This window comes from Gymnodraco acuticeps, unplaced genomic scaffold (assembly GCF_902827175.1).
Source record: "Gymnodraco acuticeps unplaced genomic scaffold, fGymAcu1.1, whole genome shotgun sequence".
In the NCBI taxonomy this organism is placed as follows: Eukaryota; Metazoa; Chordata; class Actinopteri; order Perciformes; family Bathydraconidae; genus Gymnodraco; species Gymnodraco acuticeps.
Genome location: NW_022990699.1, coordinates 4,002,003 through 4,021,673, shown reverse-complemented (window position 1 = coordinate 4,021,673; position 19,671 = coordinate 4,002,003). Strand labels below are relative to the sequence as shown.

Here is a 19,671-nt window from a genome sequence, read left to right as displayed (position 1 = left end):
CAAAAACATTACTGGCACAAACTACAAGTGCATTTGTGCGGTTTTCTTCATTGCTGCAGTTATTTAATCAAAGGGCACCCTGTGTGTCTTTTCAGAGCATTGCACCTTTTGCATAACTTTAAAAATGCCATATTTTAAAGACGAAATCAATATGTAATCAAGTAATGGTTGACAATGTAAGTTTGTTGATGTGTTTTTTATAATATTTGGCCTGATTAATCTCTGGGAGTCTCTAACATTATTGTGTGACATCATCAAGTTGAGCCGTTTAGTGCTGTGTCACTCATTTGCATTTCTCTGATGTAACAACCTACAAAACAGAACAAAAACCGATAGACACATCTTGCTCCTATCGCTCTGACTGCAGTTTGGACACTCTCTTTATTGATACATCATAGGGCAGATCATTTTCTGGCTTCATGCACCCTTTAATCATAAGGTGTCACTGTTGAAGAGTCAAACACCCCTGCATCAAAGACATAAATCTAGACTGCATTTGCATGATATTGGGAGTGAGTCAGATCCTTGATGTATTCATCCAGGACTGAGGTTGAAAGCCGGGGCTGAGCAGTCAGGCGGCCTGCGGGGAGGAGAAGTGGCAGCCAGCTCCTGCTAACTAGCTAACCGTGTCTCTTTTATCTCGGGGTGGATCAGCCCTGTGATGCTGAACACAGACAGGTGGAAAACAACAGAGACAGAAGCAGGTAACCATTGTGATCTTTGTGTGAAGACACGGCACATGTATGGGTTGCATCTGTGTCATTTCTGTTTTGAAATTATCTAATTTGTCTGGGAATTATTTTTCACATGACAACCCTGTGGGAAACTGGTAAACCACTGAACACAGAAACAGATGAAAAACATGGCCAGGCACGCAACACAATGTATACACATCCTGTCACCCTTACCCTATCATGAACACACACCCACATACACACCTCATACAATGCTGCAGTCATCATCAGAGCTTTTCTCAGAAACATGGAAAACACAAACACAGCAGATTTTAAAGCACGACAAGATCTTGAGAGGCAGGGGCAGCGTTTTGGAGGCAGCAGAATCCCTAGGCGGTGCACTTTGTTCATGCGGGTCCCCTATCAGCTCCCCTCTCCCCAGGTGTGTGTCGTGTTGTCACTGTCACTGAGACAACCACAACAACCTGTTAGTGCTGAATATGCACTCACGGTGCAGGCCTCACAAACACGGGGTCAACAGGTACAGTCTCATCAGCTATCTCAATCAGCACGTAAACACCTTGTAACTCCAATGTTTTACACAGTGCTTGAATTGGAATGAAAAAGGTGCCAGTACTCTAAAATCAGCAACTTTTTCAAGTCAATTTTATATATACAGCCCACAAACAAGAATTTGGCTACTATAATGCTGGTGGGTTTGTCTCTTTACTACTGTATATTTTAGAAAGGTTCACTGTACTTAACATTTTTTATGATAGGCAGCGGATATGGCTAAAGCTCAGTAAGGTCAATATTAACTGAAATATAGCAATCAAAGTCTAGATCTTCTGCTGAAGACACATGAAGCAGAGACCTTTCAGGTGAGAGCCCCTCTGGTGGTGTTCAACATTAATGACAAGGAAACAAAGCTCTGGTCAGAAGCATTTTTTATAAAAAGCTTTAACAAAATTAAGTATTTCTGTACATTTTGAATGCAATCTAACTTTCCAACTCAGAAAACGAAAAACGAAAAAGTGCCAAAAGTCTTCTCACATGGCTGAGCTGCTTTGCAATATACTTCACCACTGAAGAATACAAATATGTATAAAGTAAACTATGATGCAATCTAACTTTCCAACTCAGAAAAATGATAAAGAGCATGAACAAAGAACATGTAAAAACAAATGCAAAATTTGCACAATCTAAAATGAGAAACTGTAACTGCAAGTAACAAAGTCTGAGCCATGGTAAAGAGTTACATTGAACACCAAGCTGATCAGATAACTCCCTGGTTGGTCTGAAGTCCTTCTATCTCCAGGATCTGTACAAATCGGCACATTATGCCAAAAGTCTTCTCACTGGGTGAGCTGCTTTGCAATATACTTCACATTGTTAGAAAAGGCTCCAGAAGGCCTTGGGGACATCAGTATCAGGGGCTGGAGCTGGACAGGCTCTTTCATCAGCACTTCTCCTTCCCTTTGCCAGCCAGGACCTCACATACTGTTCCGGATTGAACTGTCCTAGTGATGGTCCATTACATTTAATGAAAACCAGGCTGGACAGTCGGCTGACAGAGAGAGCATTCCTTTTTGCAGTAAGGATATCGTTCATGCAGCTGAATGCCCGCTCACACTCACTAGTGGAGACAGCGATGGTTCGGACTGCTTTCAGTAGAGGCTCCATGGCAGCAGGTGTATGGGATGCCCTGGTTTCCTTGTATTCGCGAAAGCCCTGAACAGTCTCTCTTCTGTCCACTTTCAGCACTTCGCACAAACGTAGCACCTCTACGTCCCCATACTGTACGTCTAACTCCTCTTCAGGCCAACTTCCAGGATGGATAACTTTCATGTCCTGGATTAGCTGATTGTCCCGGGCCTCCCGGCCATGTAATGGGATTTCTCTTGTGCTGACATGAGAGGAAGTTGTGGAAGTCATTCTGTGTCTCAGATTCTCTACCATACTGCGGAAAAACTGACCTGCATGAATCTGTACAAGCCTGCCATTCTCACGCAGGGCAACACCCTTGAAGGACTTCTCAGCTAGAGCTGTATGCACTGTAGTCATGTGTGGGCCAGGCATGGTGACCATGGATTCAAAAACTCGTATTTCTCGAGTTAAGAGCCTATCTGCTGTAGGCAGTGTCATCTCTCTTTTTTGGAGTTGCCGAGAGAGGTCGCTGAGCTCTGTGAGCGCATCGTACATCAGTCCCAGATTGCTGACAAACGTTGCAGATGTGAGCACATCATCCAGGCCCTTGTACTTTGCTCTGTCTCTGGAATCCCTGCTCGTGTCGTTTGCAGCATTTGTGAAGTGATCATGAAGCACTCGGTAGTTTTCCCAGACTGCTCTGACGCTCCTTTCACTTGAAGCCACCCAGCGGATGGACAAAACACGCCCTATCACCAGGAGATGCTGTCCGACTGCTTGCGCACACTGCGCTAACTGCCTCTGATTTTTGGGGGAGGCATGGAACAAGGAATAGAGTTTGTCAAAAAAGATCTGGAAATGATTGAGCTCTGAGACCTCCTTGACCACATCCCCAACTGCCAGCTCTAGACGATGATTGGAGCAGTGCCACACAAACAGGCTTGGGAATTTACTACACAACTGGGTAGCAACGCCTGTTCTCTTCCCTAGCATGACTGAAGCCCCATCACATGCAAAAGAAACGAAACACTGACCTAAAAAGTCCTCGTTAAAATCTCTTCCAAGACACTCCATTAACGCCTTTGTGATGTCATCAGCCGTTGTTCCATCCAACTCGATCAGCTCCCAAAAAAACGTTTCGGGCTCAGCATCAGCTAATGCTGAGCGTAGACACACAACAAGCACCGTTTTACCACTAATAGTGGTAGATTCATCGACCAAACACAGAGTTTTCTTTGGTTTTCTGTAATGTCTTTTGCCATTTTTTTCTTCAGCTCATGAGCTATGTGGTCGATGATTTCGCCACAGGTTTTATTGGAGTGCAAAACCCTGCCCACGTTCAGCCCATTCAGTTTCTGTACATTCAAATCAATTGGCATGTCTGTGAATGGCCGGCTATGTTTGCCAATTTTATATGCCGTTCGAAAAACTCTGATAGTGGTGTCTAATTCAGATTTATGCATAGACTGCACTTGATGTTGAATAGTTTCACGTGAAGCAGATGTAAGGATGTCAGCAGCTTTTACATGGGCTTGTGATTCTTTATGTTCTTTGATTTTTTTCTCAGGCTAGCTTGTTGTTTGCCCTTGTCAACACCGAAATGAGACACTGCACACTCACCCCATTCAGTTGACAGTTTCAGTCCTTGTCCAGTGTGTATTCCCAAAGATTTGACATCTCTGCATATCCGACATCCTAGCTTCTTATCTTTAAGAAGGAGCCATGCATTGGTCTTGCAAAAATATTGCACCTGGTCCGTTGTCCAGCAGTCAGGTGCATCGCTTTGCCCGGTGTTGGTGGTGGCAGTTGCGCCAGCAGCAGCTAACGTTAGAGGCTCTGGAGGAGGCGGCGGAGCTAGTGCTAATGCTAATGCACTAGAACTTGGAGCAGGAGGATCAACCAAAGAAAGCTCCCCATCAGACACAATTTCCAACACAGGCACAGCATTCTCTGTATTTGAAGTTTCTTCCGGCGACAACCGCTGTCTTTTTGCACTTTTATTAATCCACGCTAACATTTTAGAAATGCTAATTTGTGACGTGACTTGCTTTCCTTCTCTCGGGGGCGTGCCTGCTCTGTTCTATCACTCTACATAGCCACCCACTGGGTGGGAGTTGCACTGCATAAACACAACACACGTGCATCTAGGTATGTAAATTGTAAAGCATTAAAACATGGTTTACTAACAGTTTTCAGTATGTTGTTACTTCGGCATTATTATTATTATTATTTTGAAACGTGGATTACTATTAAATCACGGTCAAATAGGTTAATTTTGACATAGTCGTTTCCACCACAGTATTTACATGGAGAAGATAAGCCCCGCCCCCTCTCCAGCACGTTCTGTTTGAATGACAGGAGTAAACAGCTGACAGCCGCTGTGAAACTCCAGCGGTTAGAGCGATGAGAATGTCCGTTCGGCACCTCATGACGCATCTACTGAGTACCGGGCGGCTTGTATATATATATATGGATGTATAATAAGAACGGCGGGAGAGTGTTGAGTACTGGCACGGTGCATGAGTACCGGAGTACCGCCAGCATGCCGGTACTGAGCAAGAAGTGCCGGTACTCCATGGGTCAGAACCAGAAGTGCCGGTACTGCGTACCGGTGAGTACCGGCCCAATTCCAGCACTGGTTTTACACCCTTAAGAAGAAAAAAATCATTCTGTAGGCGCAACATAATATTCCACTTTTGCCATTATGAAAACCTAAATAAACTTCAAAATAAGATGCCAAAAATGCATTCATACCCAAGCAAAAGAGCTGCCAATACAAGTTATCCACCTGTCAGTTACTGGCTTAAACCTTAAGCCAGTGAGGCTGACACATCCTGACACATCCCCCAAAACAGATTAGGAGTAATAAGCAAACAACGTATATATATATATTTCAACTTCCCTTTATTCTATCTTCTTATATTATAATACATCATGTCTGAGTTGCAGACAAACTGGAACATCCTTTTCTTTCCCCCTAGACAATACAGCCAGATCTCCATTAGTTAAACAAAGTGGGGCGAGAGGATGTGGGGGGAGTGGGGGGGAGAGAGGATGGCTATTAGCGAGGGAGAGCGCGAGGAGAATGACACAGCAGTTTGCCGGACAGTCAACACACAGTGGGATTTAAACCCATGTCTCAATAAATCTGTTGTGCTCTCCAACAACAGAGGTCATTCATGAGATGTCACGGGACAGCTGCTACTGACTACTTAAAGAATCATTTTGCATCAATAAACTGTGCTCTACTGTTGCTTGAATTACAGTAAATGCATAGTCATATATGAAGGAAAACATGAGACACATCCTCTCCTACAGATTAACTTGCACAATAATTATTAAACTTCATGACACACAGGACCAAAATCATCTCTAGAACATCTAAATATGATGCTAATCTGCTCTAACTGTTTACAGTCTGCTCACCTTGTATACAGATTTAAAGACCTGAAGGTCGCCCAAAAACATAAATATCCAAACCAACCAATACCATGCTTTGGAGATTCATCACATCTAGATACTGACCGATATCTTGGCCTGTGAGAGGAAAACCATCCTTTATCAACTTACCCTGCAATGGCAGGCCTCTTCCTTCAACTCTGAAATGCACCCACTGCTTCACAAATGAAATGCAACAGATGAAAGCACGAGCTGGGGACAAAATGAACTTGAGAAAGTCGATGATGTCATGGAGTATTCAAGCCCCTCGTTTCTTGCTGCAACCTAAATAAACTCCCTCAGCGATATACCAGAAACAGCGTTATATCATTTTGAAATCCACCATATGCATAGGTGGAGCTGTCGATATGAGAACACACGCAGTAAATCTCCAGCAGCACCTTCCCCGCCGCAGCACTGGGAGGGGAGTGCACACCATCATCGAGATCTCTATTTACATCCACTCACCGCTTCGCTCAGCCTCCGGGCTTCTGCACCTCTGCTCCCGCGACGACACACACACGGTAGAGAGCAGGGCCGAGGTTGTCAGCCGCTTTTAAAGTGCCCGTCCGCCCGTAGCTGCAGCTGGCCGCCCGTATCGCTTCACATCATCTGCCCCCCCATCCGGCTCGGTGCTCTCTGCGCCAGAGGATCCCGGAACGGCGGAGCGCCCAGCTGACCAATCAGCGGCCAGGACTCAAAGGAGACGCAACCATAATAAATCTACGTGTGTTATTTTGCATTTCAGGTAATGAAATCACACATCATCGGAGTCTTACGTCATGCAGTTGTCTGAAGAAATATGAATGGTTTACAGCGATGACCACATCTGCATCAGCAACACCGTTTTAGTCCTTTCTACTGTTCTCTTTAGGTAAAGAATGTATGAGGATTGCTTTTAAGCTGTCATAAAACTAATGATGTTATAGTACAGCCTAATTCAAATCGATGTTGTTGTGAATAGATTACAATACTCTCTGCTCATTTAATTGCTCACCAGTATTACAAAGCTGCAAAAAAAAAAATGCTTTTCAGGGGTATACTTTTTGTTTGTGTCTATAACAGTACAACATCAGTGCATAATAATTCACTTTGATATGTTAAACAGGGTTGACAGTCACAAAGCATTTCCCTTTCTCCTCCGCAGTTGTTCTTTTATACAGTAGTTTTATTGAAGGTTAACATATGACATTAGCTTAAAGCACTTTTTCAGTTTCAGAGGTGTCCACAGCAATACAGTTTACAGACACACTTATAACAAAACTTTTTATGTGATCAAACTCCATAGGGAGAAAAACAAGTAACCACCTTTGATTCTCAACCCATTAAAAGGCACATTATCACAATTTCTTACTCAGAGAACTTATAATCACAAAAAATGCTGTAGTGTAAGAACAAATATAATGAACAAATATAATAAAAAAGCATCACATTTTCTTTCTACACATAATATGATGAGACCTTGTAACCAACTACTCTTTCAAACGTATAAAACATTGTGAACAATTATTTGAAGTATAAAATCTATTCATACGAGTTCAAAATGTACACACCTCACACACACTGACCTTTCTTCTCTGGTGACAATATATTCACTCTTTCAAATACACTCCTCAGTTTGATTGTGCGGCTCAGTCTAACTATCCTATCCCAACAGTCCACTGGCATGCTCCTCCCTCAGTGCTGCTGGGGTGGGGGTGCAGAGGGGTGCAGGACAGCGCCGGGGGGACACACAGGCTCCCTGTGCTCCAGGAGTGAGGCAGGAGGGGAAGGGTGACGGAGGGAGAGGTGGAGGGACGGAGTCGACTGGCCAGAGAGAGGAGAGGCTGCTGGATGTGACGCTCAGCTTCAGAGAAACATGGAGCCGAGCGGATGGAGCGCAAAACGGCATCTTCTGCTGCGGAGGAGAGGGAAGATTTCACAGATATCATCACTAACGTCCTGGCTCATTAACAGTTTATTTCATGCAGTGTGACCTAAAACAAATGCAGAAATGTAAATGACTAATACAAATGTGTGCTTACCCTTTCTGGATGCATCATTAGGAGGTGTCAGTAAGCTCTTCGCTTGCTTGTTGCCTGCCTGAGCAGATCGTCTGTAGTATTCAATCGCCGTCCTCAGATCCTGCTGCACCCCAAAGCCGCTCTCAAAACACTGACCCAGCAACAGCAGGGCGGTGTCGTCCTGCACACGTGAACAAAAGTATACGTTTGCTGTTTAATGTTCAGGAATAATCTTTTACAATCTGAACTTGCCCTGGTAGATTTCTGGAGAAATGTGAAGGAAACTTAATATGTTATGTTATAACCTACACCAGGAACTTGGTGGCACACTTACATTACATTACATTGCATTTAGCTGACGCTTTTATCCAAAGCGACTTACAATAAGTACATTCGACCAGGAAGACACAACCTTGAAGAAAACAGAATCATATAAGTACATCAGGTTTCATAGAGCCAAACATTTCAAGTGCGACTCAACTGGCTTTAGATAAGCCAGTCCTTTATAAGTATATAAGTGCTTTGTTAATAGTTCTATCGCTCGAAGTGGAGTTGAAAGAGATGAGTTTTCAGTCTGCGCCGGAAGATGTACAACTTTGTTATTTGTGTAATTGTTGTTGTGTTTGAAAGAAACTGGCACCCTTTCTTCACATTTTATATTGTGTATTTTATAGATACATTTTATAGAAATGTATCTTTTTTTGTGCCGACATGTATATATTTACTGTAGATATTTTATTCCTGTCCAATGCCTGATGCAATGCTGCGAAACAGGAACTTCCCAATTTGGTTTCAATGAAGTACATCCATCTTTCCATCTATTTATCTATCTATGCATTATGGAGACAGTAGTATGGAAGATGTCACTATTCAATCAAGCATAGCGTATGACTACACAGTGGGATATTCAGCGTGGCTGTCGCTCTAGATTGACTTGTAGAAACAGAAATGTTGATATCACTTTAACACAACCGCAGCAGAAAGCGTTAGTAGGGGTATTTTACTAACGGTTGTGATACCCTGCTGAATAATACAGACTGACTGGTTGGGTACAGAGGGATGGAGTTGAATTTTCATCATAAAACTCTAGAAGCATCTAGAAAGACACTTACTCCGCTCTCTGCTGCCATCTGCAGGAACTCAACAGACCTTCTCCCATCTCTCACCGGCTCCTGAGAGTAGACCGAGGCGAGGCAGACCTGAGCCTGAGGGGGGGGGAGAAACAGAGAGTAGATTCACTTCTGTAGCGATACGGCATCTAGAACCCGTAATAATCCAGTAATGGCTGATTTGTTAACACCCCAGATACTCATGGTTACAGCAAAGGTGGACTCTGACTATGTGGGTCAGCAAAACAAACTATTGAAATTATTGTTGTTTTATAACAATGTATGTTATTTCTATTATAATGTCCCATTTAGCCATGACAGCGTGACAGCGGACCAACATGTACTATACCTGGACGCTAAAACTGAAGCTGTTAAATCAGTGTTTCCTGGCGGGATGAGGGCGGTCCGATGATGGCGATCCGGGGAAGGGGAGGAAGTTACTTTGGTTTGAGAAGTGGGGGGGGAAACAAAACAGGGTGTCTGTGGGCCCTCCGCAATGGAAATGGTTCTCGATTTGAATCCCTTTTCCTGCCTTTCTAACTAAATATTTGTTAGGACTATGGTGCAATCCAAGAAAATGTGTAGTGTATAATGCCTGGCAAACGTATCTAGTATCCTCTCCATGTGAACCTGCTTTATTTGTGAGTGGACCTCACATTCTCTAGGGGGGTCCGGGGGCATGCTCCCCTGGGAAGAGTTTGTTTTAAATGTTGAAGTTAAATGCATCAATCTGGTGCACTTTGAGCACGAGATGAAGAGATTTATGGGTACAGCTCTCAACACTCATGAAACAGAACTGTATATATATATATTTCAATAATCCAAATATCTTTAGAATATGATCACAACCAGGGTGGGATTTTCACGGAGGCCATGACGGCCATGGCCGTCGTAGCCCCTCGGTCTGGCCGTTATGCCCCACAAATAATTGTACGTCCTACGGCCACCATGGCCTTTGGGCCACTCACACTGTTAAAATCTTGAAGTTGCTTTAAAAGCGTCCGAACAGTGGTTTCTGAACTACATTATGCTGCGTTCACAACGGACGCGATGCGAATATTCGCATTGCTCTAACCGCTGGAGTTTCACCCGGTTTCATCGCGGCTGTCAGCTGTGTTTACTCCTGTCACAGGGCGCGCTGGAGAGGGGGCGGGGCTTATATCCATGTAAATACTGTGGTGGAAACCAACTACGACAAACGTAACCTATTTTACCGTGATTTAATTCTAATACACGTTTCAAAATGATGCCGAATTAACTAAATACTGGTAACGGTTAGTAAAAACCATGCTTTGACAAGTGTGCAGACAAGACGGCAGGCGAAAAACCTTTTTAAATGCATGTTTTCTGAATGGAGATTGGATCGATCAGGCTAAACCAGTGGTTCTCAAAGTGGGGGGCGCGCCGCCCCAGGGGGGCGCAGAGGCATGACAGGGGGGGCACGAGAGACCAGGAGAAAAAATGTCTAAAAAAAAAAATAAAAAGAATAATATTTTGAAAAATTATTGATTCGAAAATAATATGATACAGTACAGTACTATTACGTCTGGGTCTCTGTGTTTCATTAAAGCTCGGCTCTGTGTGTGTGTGGAACGAGCCATTTTGTGTGCGTGCGCGAGCGAGAGAGAGATAGCGCACCGGTACCGGAGATCGTTGTTGTTAGCTTCTGGTGCTAGCGAGCTACGCTAACGGATATAAGGAGTTTTTTCAACAACAAAGTGGAGGAGAGTCCTCTCCTGCCAGACTGAGAGACTCAGTGAGCTAAAGGACTCTGTGTTATCTCAGTGGGTCTCAAACGTTTTGGTCACCATTAATGTAAACAATTATTTCCGAAGCACACGTTTATATGATCATTATAGTTATAAAAAAATAAGAGAATGAATGAAAAACTATATGACAGTAAAACAAGAATAACGTTTAAAAGGGGAGTGATTTGCAAAATATCCATAAAGAAATAGTACATCTGTTTACAGTTCTGTTTCAAATGGATGTTGAGAGATGTATCCATAGATCTCTTCATTTTGCTCTCAAAGATACCAGATTGATGCTTTTAACTTCAATATTTAAAAATCTTCGCGGGGGAGCTTGCCCCCGGACCCCCCTATGTGAGGTCCACACACCACCTATAAAATAGCACTTTACCCCTGCTTACACCTATATGCCGTGAGCTGATTATCGAGCCTTCATTGTAACAGTCGCGGGTACACTGTGTATATGTGTGGGGAGTGTTGCAGTAGAAAATTCCACTGTAGCGCCCGGTACATTAATGGGAAACCCTAAATGTTTGAGCACCCTCTATGAAACGTCAAGCTACCCCACAGCACCCCCAAAAGAAATCTCTGGCGCCGCCACTGAGCCTGACTATTTGTGTTGGGGGGGCCCGACTTTTTTTTTTCTCCAAAGGGGGGGCCTGACAGAAAAAGTTTGAGAACCACTGGGCTAAACTAACGTTGTAGCTGCTCCGTCCAATCTCACACCAACGTCCTAAAGACAGACATGACACAGACAGTCTATGGTATACACACACACACAAATGATGTATGTGCAGAGTTTGACCCTTGAAGGCTGTTTCTTCTGCTCTGAAATGGAATCTATTTGTTACATATTAATAGAATTTGTGATTTGATTTCGGATTTGTGAATGGGAGAAGTAGTAGATGGAAAACATACCAAACACTAATTATTCAAAGTAAAGTATTTCATTGTATACACGGTAATACTTAGGAGGCATAGGCCTATAGGATGATATCATGTTTGACATTATTGATATAAAAAAGGTAGGGCTGTCAAACGATTACAAATTTTAAATCAGATTAATCACAGCTTAAAAATGAATTAATCATGATTAATCACCATTCGAACTATGTCCAAAATATGCCATTTCTTTATGTATATTTTGTGGGAATGGAAAGATAAATGAAAGAAGGCGGATATATCCATTTAACATACAGTATCTTTGTTTATTATAACATTTTTCGGGCGGCGGCTAGTGGAGTACTTCGTGACCACAGTGTGAACGTTGTGATCAGCTGTTTTAGCGCAGTTCTCCAGTTGGGGGGGGGGGGGCGTAGTTTTGGCACAATTCCTTTGTACAGACCGACGTTAACAGCAGCCCTGTCTGTGCACACGGAGACCGACTCTGTCGTCCGGTGATCTAACCGCCTTCTGGAAAAGCTTCACAAGTACGTCGGTATGCAAATGCACTTTGTGCAGTGGCGACTGGTCATTAGGGGCAGGTGGGGCACAGCCCCACCTAGTGTCAGCAGAAAGTATTAAAAAAAATTAAAATATATATAAAATATATTTTAAGATCATGTTTAATCATCTGATTCGTCTCATTGCTGTTTTAGTCTGTGTTCTTCTAATTAGTGTCTACAGTGTGTGCCTATTGAGCTGTTTAGAGCCATGTGGGACAAAACCCGATCCTGCCCCTCCCTCTCCCTGTTTAAGTCAATGGTGACTGTAAAAACTACACTGCGCATGCTCAGAATATTTTCCTATTTAATGTGTGTGGCAAAAAAATAATGACCATAGGGGCATAGTGCTGCCATCCCCACCATACGTCATCTTACATAATTCAGAGCTGATTGGCTGTAAGTACGTGTGCCGCGAAAAGTGTGGTGTGTGAAGAGGAGGAGAGAGAGCTGCAGTGACGCATCCTAAAACCCGGAAGTAAGCTGCGCATGGCTTCCCTCGACAAAAAAGCAATGAGATTTCTCCATAGGATTTTAGAAAATAGCTCCAAATAAGATCTGTGGGAAACAAACCTGTTAGATAAATGCACGTTTTGTTCAGCCGGATAATATCCACATGTCTACCATACTTTTATAATTTTTGAATCATAAATATATCGATTAGATCAGATTTATGATAGACTTTTGAAACTACAAGAAGATAAGGAGGACTTTTACAAAAAAGTAATAGAGATTTTTGTCCAGAAGGATAGGCAAATGGACTTCATCTTCATGTCAAGGTAAGACCGCAATTGTATTGAAAATGGGATCTTACTAAGAGAGAACAATTCAATATTTAAATGATAAAATTACATGTTTTGGGTATCCTTTTGTTGAACTGTCTGTTTAAAATTAATTGAAGCATCAGACAAAAAAAGCTTTTGAAAATAATATTATATTTTGATTTAGGTCAAAATATAATATTAGTAAACCTGAAGAGTCAGTGCCAGTGCCTCACCAGCCATGAACCTCATTGCAGAAGCTTATATATATACATCTACGTTTTTTGTGCCCCACCACTTTTGTACATATAAAAACGCCACTGGCTTTGTGACACAAGTGACGGTACGCATTCCAGATTACGCACATAACCTGCGTACCAGTTATGTGTTACCTGTACTACAGCAAAAGTATTCTCCGTCGGGACTTCCTGCAACAACACCACGCCGTTATCAAAGATGTTCTATTGAGAAGACGATCACTACGTGACAAAAGTTTTCAAAACCGTGGCTACTGAAATCAATCTTACTAACTGCTGTCTGTGCAATTTACTCTGCGCGAGTTGGCAGACTTTATTTTGCTTACTTTAACATCATTTTTCATGGTGGGGCTAAGCCATTTCTTGGTATGGGTGTAGCCGACCCCAGCCATACCCTGGCGCTGCCACTGGTGGCACGTATGGGGCGGGCCATTCTGCACATGCGTTAAATATTTTAACGCAATTAATTCAAAAAATTAATTACCGCCGTTAACGCGATAATTTTGACAGCACTAAAAAAAAGTGATTTGTTTTCCATGTCATTCGTGTGTTTTTCTTATCAGAAAGTTTATTTATTTGTAAGCTCCAAATCCAAATGTTTCCCTCAATGGCCTTTGTGCCCTGGCATGTGGCCTTTCCGCCCTGAAAAAATGTGTGACACCAAAGTCCAAATGGCCTTGCCCCTAAAATGACGAAAATACAAGCCTGATCACAACCAATAACAAATCATTTAAACTTGTTTACTCCTCTCTCTTATCTTACCTAGTTAGCATTCTTTCTTTTTATTTATGCATATTTTACTTTTATTTATGCATATTTACTAATCTCTCTCCTTTTAAACAGTATTTTTTTTTTTTACTGTCCTATAGTACACATTGGAATGATGTATTACTTTATTTTTTACAACTATATTAAATAGATAAAGGTGTGCATTGGAAATATTGTTTACATAGATGACCAAACAATTTGAGACTCACTGAGATAGCTTAGACTAAAGTTAACTATCCTATCACTCAGAGAGTCCTTTACCTCACTGAGCTGTAGTTACCAGCCTCTCAGTCTGACAGGAGAGGACTCTCCCTCCAGCTTGTTGTAGAAACAGCTTCTATTATCCGTTAGCTCTGAGCTAGCACCAGATGCTAATAACAACAATCGCTTGTTCACACATGTGCTCGTGCCACACACACACAGAGGCTGTGTGCTCCTCCGTGACGATGACGGCTTGACCTCATAAAATCATAATAATTGAATTTGAAATGGGGGGGGACACAAACTGGATTTTGAACATGTGGAAATTACGCCCAGGACTTACATGACCAACAGCAGAGCTTGGGGCTATAACGCAGATTTCTTTTACACTTTGTTGTTCTCCTCCTTTCCCTCCACTCTTGTCTCTGACTGTGAATGTGTGAGTGTGTTGTGTGTGTGTGTGTGTGTGTGTGTGTGTGTGTGTGTGGGGAGCGGAGCCCCGCCCTTCGGAAACAGAGTGGAGGAGAGAATGTGATATACCTATCCTCATCCTACTGTGACATTAGATTTTTTTATAATTCCAGGTTTTAAAAGAAAATCTTCCATTACTGAACAGTAATGTGGAAAGCCATGTTGCAAACTAATATTTTAAGTGTTGTTTAACAGTACCTTAATATACTACAGTTGCAAAGGTATTATATGAGGAATCATTTTAATTGATAGTTTAAAGATGTTATGATTTCTTACCTTGGTGAGTCCTGCAGCAGCAGCTTGTTCCAGTAAGTTGATGGCTGTGTTCAGCTGCTCTAAACTCTGCTGCCCCCTGCTGGTCAGGAGCAGCTTTGCATATCGGTACTGAGCCTGTCGGTGGCCCCCAGCTGCTGCCTGCCAGTAGTAATACAGAGCCTGGAGGAGAAAAGACACAAGCATCATATCAAGACTGATTCCTCAGACAGGACAGGAGTATTTGTGATGACTTTCAGAAATGTTCTGGATGTCTGTGGTCTTACCTTCTGTTTGTCTTTTTCGACTCCTCTGCCTTTCTCGTAGCACACACCTGTGTTGAACTGGGCCTTGCTGTAACCCTGCTGAGCTGCAGCTAGGAAACATGTAAAAGCTTCCTCGTAGTTCTTACTATTGGCATTTTCTAGACCTGCAATACACAGACACATGAAGATATCAGATATGGACACTTGGAAAACAAATGCAGATTATTTTTTCCCTACAAGTGTAGTGTAAAATGTTGTGTGGAGTAGAAATGAATGTGTGAATATGACATGGTGTAATAAATCATTACCAATGACGTTGAGGGATGACAGGAACGCTGGTTTCTTCTCCACATGTCTGAGATTCAGTGCTGCTCCTGCCAGCCTCTCCTCATCAGACAACATGTCCTGAAAACACAGAGGAGGTTAGAAAACAGCAAGTAGCAAGTTAATGACAACTTAGGAAGTAGAAATAAATGCTGCTTATTTCTTATTAACTTCACAGCCACTAAAGGAGATAGACATTCACCTTGTCGTTAGCATCTTGTGTCTCCGTGTTGTCGTCATTCTGCAGAGGACAGGATGCTGACAGAAGTGATTCCTCTGTGAGTCAGGAAAGGGTTAGGGTTAGTATTACTTTTATTGAACAACAGATACTAGGGTAACACCAATTTGAGAAAAATACTATGTTCAAACAATCTTTCCACACTGTCAGACAACAGAACAAACCGGGTACAGGAGAATCCTGGCTCAGGAGCGCCCTCTGTGGGTCAGAGATGGAGCAGTCAGCAGTCAGATGCTCCTGCTCACTGCTGCTGTAGAGACTGGCCTCCTCTGAAATGCTGCTGCTGCTACTCTGGTCCTGTCTCTCTGGGACCCCCTGCAGACACAACACACTGCGTCCTCTGGGCAGGACATCACGTCTGGACACTGAAAAGCCAGACAAGAAAACAACGTCAACATTCTTATAACACAAGATTCAAAGGAAAGTAAGCTTTGGGTTTGAGATGATTTAATGTCTGTTTTGTGAAACTATCTTGCCGATGGATTATATCAGTTGATATGAAAAAAAGGACCAATTGCATGCGTACAGTACAATGACTCACAGATTTCCAGCAGGATGCGGTAGCCGCACTTGTGCAGGGTGGAGGGGGCGGTCAGGGCTCCAGGGATCGGACTCTGCTCAGCGTTGGAGGAGAACTGGAAGTGGATCCTCTTACAGACCTGCATGAAAAGAACTGCTGCAGCACCCTGTGGAGAAACATCAGAGACACTGTCACCTCTGTCATGAGAACATGAGATGTCAACTTCTACTCCTGGCACAAACATCCTAATATCAATGTACTGCCAAGCTTTCAATTACACAGCACAGAGCTGCATGTCTAGCTCTGTACTGTTCATTTGGGGAATGCATGGTGCTCTCTCTTGGCTTGGAGGAAAGATTTCTAAGCAATCTGCTCGTGTATTTTGTATTAATGGACTTTGGCCAGGTCTAAAAGCTTTCTGGATCCCCCGAGAAAATAAGAAGTGGCAGGAGGTGTGGCCTCCTAGAGCAACTTGTGATCAAACCTAACGAATAAACACCCATACACTCCACTGTTTATGGGCCACTAGTAGGGGTGTAACGGTATCCGTATTCGTCCCGTACCGTCACGGTTCGGCACATGCAGTCACACGGCGAATACGCCTTTTTTTATGAGTGGGAAAAAAGTCTGTCAAGCAGGGCAGTATTACACTATATATAATCCAGGGGGCGGTATTGCGCCTAAAAGCCAGCCGCCCGTAAATAACAAATGAAGAACAAGAACAAAACACAACAAAACGAACACAATACATGAAGAAGAACAGTTAGTAGCTATGGCGACTTCACACAACACACAGGAGCTAGAAGACCCACCTGCTTCTTTTAAATCAGGTGTGTGGGAACATTTCGGGTTCCCTGTGGACTACAACAATGATGGGGTGCGAGTTGTGGATCGGACGAGGACGGTGTGTCGGCGTTGTTCGACAGCGGTGGTGGTATGATAGTGGTAACACGTCAAACATGCTCAATCACATCCGAGTCAGTCTCAGTCCCCAGCGAGAGGGTTTTCTCGACGGCAGGTGACATAGTTACCGCCAACAGATCTGCCCTCACTACTGACAACGTAGACAAACTCATCTTTTTGAAGAACAACTCGAAAATAGAGTAAAGCTTGAGTACCTTTATTTAGGCATAATGGCCTCACACACTCACAAGTTAATTACATATGTTAGACATTGCTCCTAAAGGTACAGATTTTATTTTGTTATATATTTATCATTGTATTTATTTTATATTTTGACATCAGGAGATGTTATACAGTTCTGTATTGCCTTTTATTGATTGTGATTGAAACACTTTCTTATTATTTATTTTAATATTTTCAAGACATTCTTTTTAGTTGTACAGCTTATTTAACCTTTTTGTTTGACATCAGCCATTATAAATAATATGGCCATCTGAGTGTGTGTGTTACTGCTGGTGGTTTGTTTTTAACTGTGTAATACAGTTAATGATTCCAAATGTTAGAGTTCCTTATTTTCATACCAAAACTTGCACTACTGTTAAAAATAAATAACAGCAAAAAAAATTATGCATTTGAGACTTTTTTTTGCTTTTCCTTGTTGTACCGAACCCGTACCGAACCGTGACTTCTGTGAACCGTTACACCCCTAGCCACTAGTGTAATGTCCAATAAACAGTGGAGTGTATGGGAGCAAATGCAAACCAGCTCATACTGTAGCAAAGGCCAAATGTGTCACAATGATTCATTCATATATTTTTAACTGTTGCATTTACTTAAAAATAAAATTAGCTAAAAAACGTTTCAGATTAGTTTAGTTTTCAATTTGTACACAGTAAATACAAAGTGATTTTATATAACTGTTGATATGAGAACAGTGGCACACTCTTAATATATTTAATAGTAATAGTTATCAAATAGGCCATGGATATTTGTCTAATAAGTGCAGACCCACTCGCCTCCTGAAAACAAATTGTGATGCCTTGAGGACATCAACATAGTCATACTGGTATTAAGTTAGGTGTTTTTTATTGAAATGTAAGAACAGAAGACATACCCATCCCACGGCATCCAGGGCTGTGTAACGTGGCAGCTCCGTGTAGCCAAACTGAGAGGTCCTCTGTTTCTTCCTCCTCTCTCCATCCTCCTCTTTCTGAGAGCTGACAGAAAAAAAGCACAAACTAAAAATATAACAATGATATGCCTGTTACTTTTACCACATATATACTCTGCTTAACGCACATGGATTTATTTCGGTGCCCTCGACTGACCCTGTTCATGCAAAAGCTGCTGGATGATGCAACCAGCTGAAAGGGGGGGGGGGGGGGGGGGGGGGGGGTGGGGGGGGGGAGAACGAGTTCAAGGACGGGGTAAAGAAGAAATAAATTATCTGAGGGTATTCTCTGCTGTCTGGCGATAACTCAAATGTTTATTTTCATTGGCAGTTCGAGGGCAAATAAGTCTTGAGATCAAAGGGAGACGCTCCACGCTTTTCTTCTCTGTTTCTCACGTCTAGCTTTGTAGGATTTTGTCATCCGACCTGGACAATGTCTGAACTGTGTTAAAAGCAGAGTGGAGGTCTGGAAAGTACCTGATGTCAGAGGAGTGTCGAGAGCTGGAGATGACGGCCGAGCTGTGGATGCCCTCCACCTCCCCCAGACCCTGAGACTGGCCCTGGGGCAATCGCAGGGGGGAGCTGCCATGGCATCGGTGCAGAACTGAAGTGAGGGGAAGACAAAAACCGCAAAATTAGACACTCATTCCCACCGTTGAAAAACAAAAGTCCTTCTCAGGAATTGTTTTACTAATTCACACGTTTATATATCTGATCATTTCGAGGAAACTATAGCAAGCTATGAGACGTTTAAAAGAAAGTAGTAGCAGAAAATATGCAGAGGCACACCTGCAGGAACAAATTCCTGAAATACCATCTCATTACAATAAAATAGGCTATTTTGACTTTATGTTAATGCATTTCACCAAGGCTGTAAGAACCCACATAAGTTATTGTAAGTGGATAACTTGTGTACACCGAGTTGTGATGAACTGTCATCAAAACAACGCATGTGAGAGTATTGTTCGGGCAGGTGTAGGTTTGCAGTGCATAACATGTTTAACAGTTTCCCCAAAATATACATACACACAAATAGAAAAACATGACATGGCAAGTAAATATTTGGTGTGTCATCTAAGAAACAATAACATACATCCATTTAAGTGCAAGAAATAGGGTGAAGTTTAATATATGTGACGTTTTATATTTTAAGACAAAGCACATAGTTCTCCCAATAAAAACACATAGCATGTCTATATGGCATGTGCGCATGTCTGTCGTGCAGGTAAGGTTGCTAACACGTGAACATCTGAATGTATGTTTGTGTACACAGTTAGCCTCTGGGAATATTCATGGAAAGATCCAGAAAGCTGCAGGTCAGTAATGAGAGCTACATTCAGGGACCAAAATAAACCGTCTGACGGTGTCAATCACACAGAGTAGAACACTAGCATACACACGTATTGTTTACATATTAACTAACTGCACTGGCCTTTAGCTTAGCACAATTAACAGCTAATGTTACGCTACACGGG

At 42.6% G+C, this 19,671-nt stretch overlaps 2 protein-coding genes across 5 annotated transcripts in view; both read right to left on the bottom strand.

The window, feature by feature from the left end:
- Nucleotides 1–6,475, bottom strand: part of LOC117555862 (amyloid-beta A4 precursor protein-binding family B member 2) — a 44,207-nt gene extending 37,732 nt beyond the window's left edge. For 3 of the 4 annotated variants that reach the window (XM_034230882.1, XM_034230885.1, XM_034230884.1), the window contains exon 1: nucleotides 6,228–6,475. The gene's annotated coding sequence lies outside the window, so the exon portion shown is untranslated. Of the gene's footprint in view, nucleotides 1–5,891; nucleotides 6,149–6,227 lie in introns of those variants that run through there. The other variant, XM_034230883.1, reaches the window with a different exon arrangement.
- Nucleotides 6,476–6,906: 431 nt separating this feature from the next.
- Nucleotides 6,907–19,671, bottom strand: part of dele1 (DAP3 binding cell death enhancer 1) — a 13,067-nt gene continuing 302 nt past the window's right edge. The window contains exons 2-12 of the mRNA XM_034231038.1: nucleotides 18,674–18,800; nucleotides 18,140–18,242; nucleotides 16,144–16,288; nucleotides 15,767–15,967; nucleotides 15,567–15,640; nucleotides 15,349–15,445; nucleotides 15,062–15,204; nucleotides 14,799–14,957; nucleotides 8,875–8,967; nucleotides 7,784–7,943; nucleotides 6,907–7,656 (exon numbers count right to left, since the gene is read on the bottom strand). Of these exons, the coding sequence (XP_034086929.1) occupies nucleotides 7,400–7,656; nucleotides 7,784–7,943; nucleotides 8,875–8,967; nucleotides 14,799–14,957; nucleotides 15,062–15,204; nucleotides 15,349–15,445; nucleotides 15,567–15,640; nucleotides 15,767–15,967; nucleotides 16,144–16,288; nucleotides 18,140–18,242; nucleotides 18,674–18,800 (1,559 nt within the window). The 3' untranslated portion in view covers nucleotides 6,907–7,399. The remainder of the gene's footprint in view (nucleotides 7,657–7,783; nucleotides 7,944–8,874; nucleotides 8,968–14,798; nucleotides 14,958–15,061; nucleotides 15,205–15,348; nucleotides 15,446–15,566; nucleotides 15,641–15,766; nucleotides 15,968–16,143; nucleotides 16,289–18,139; nucleotides 18,243–18,673; nucleotides 18,801–19,671) is intronic.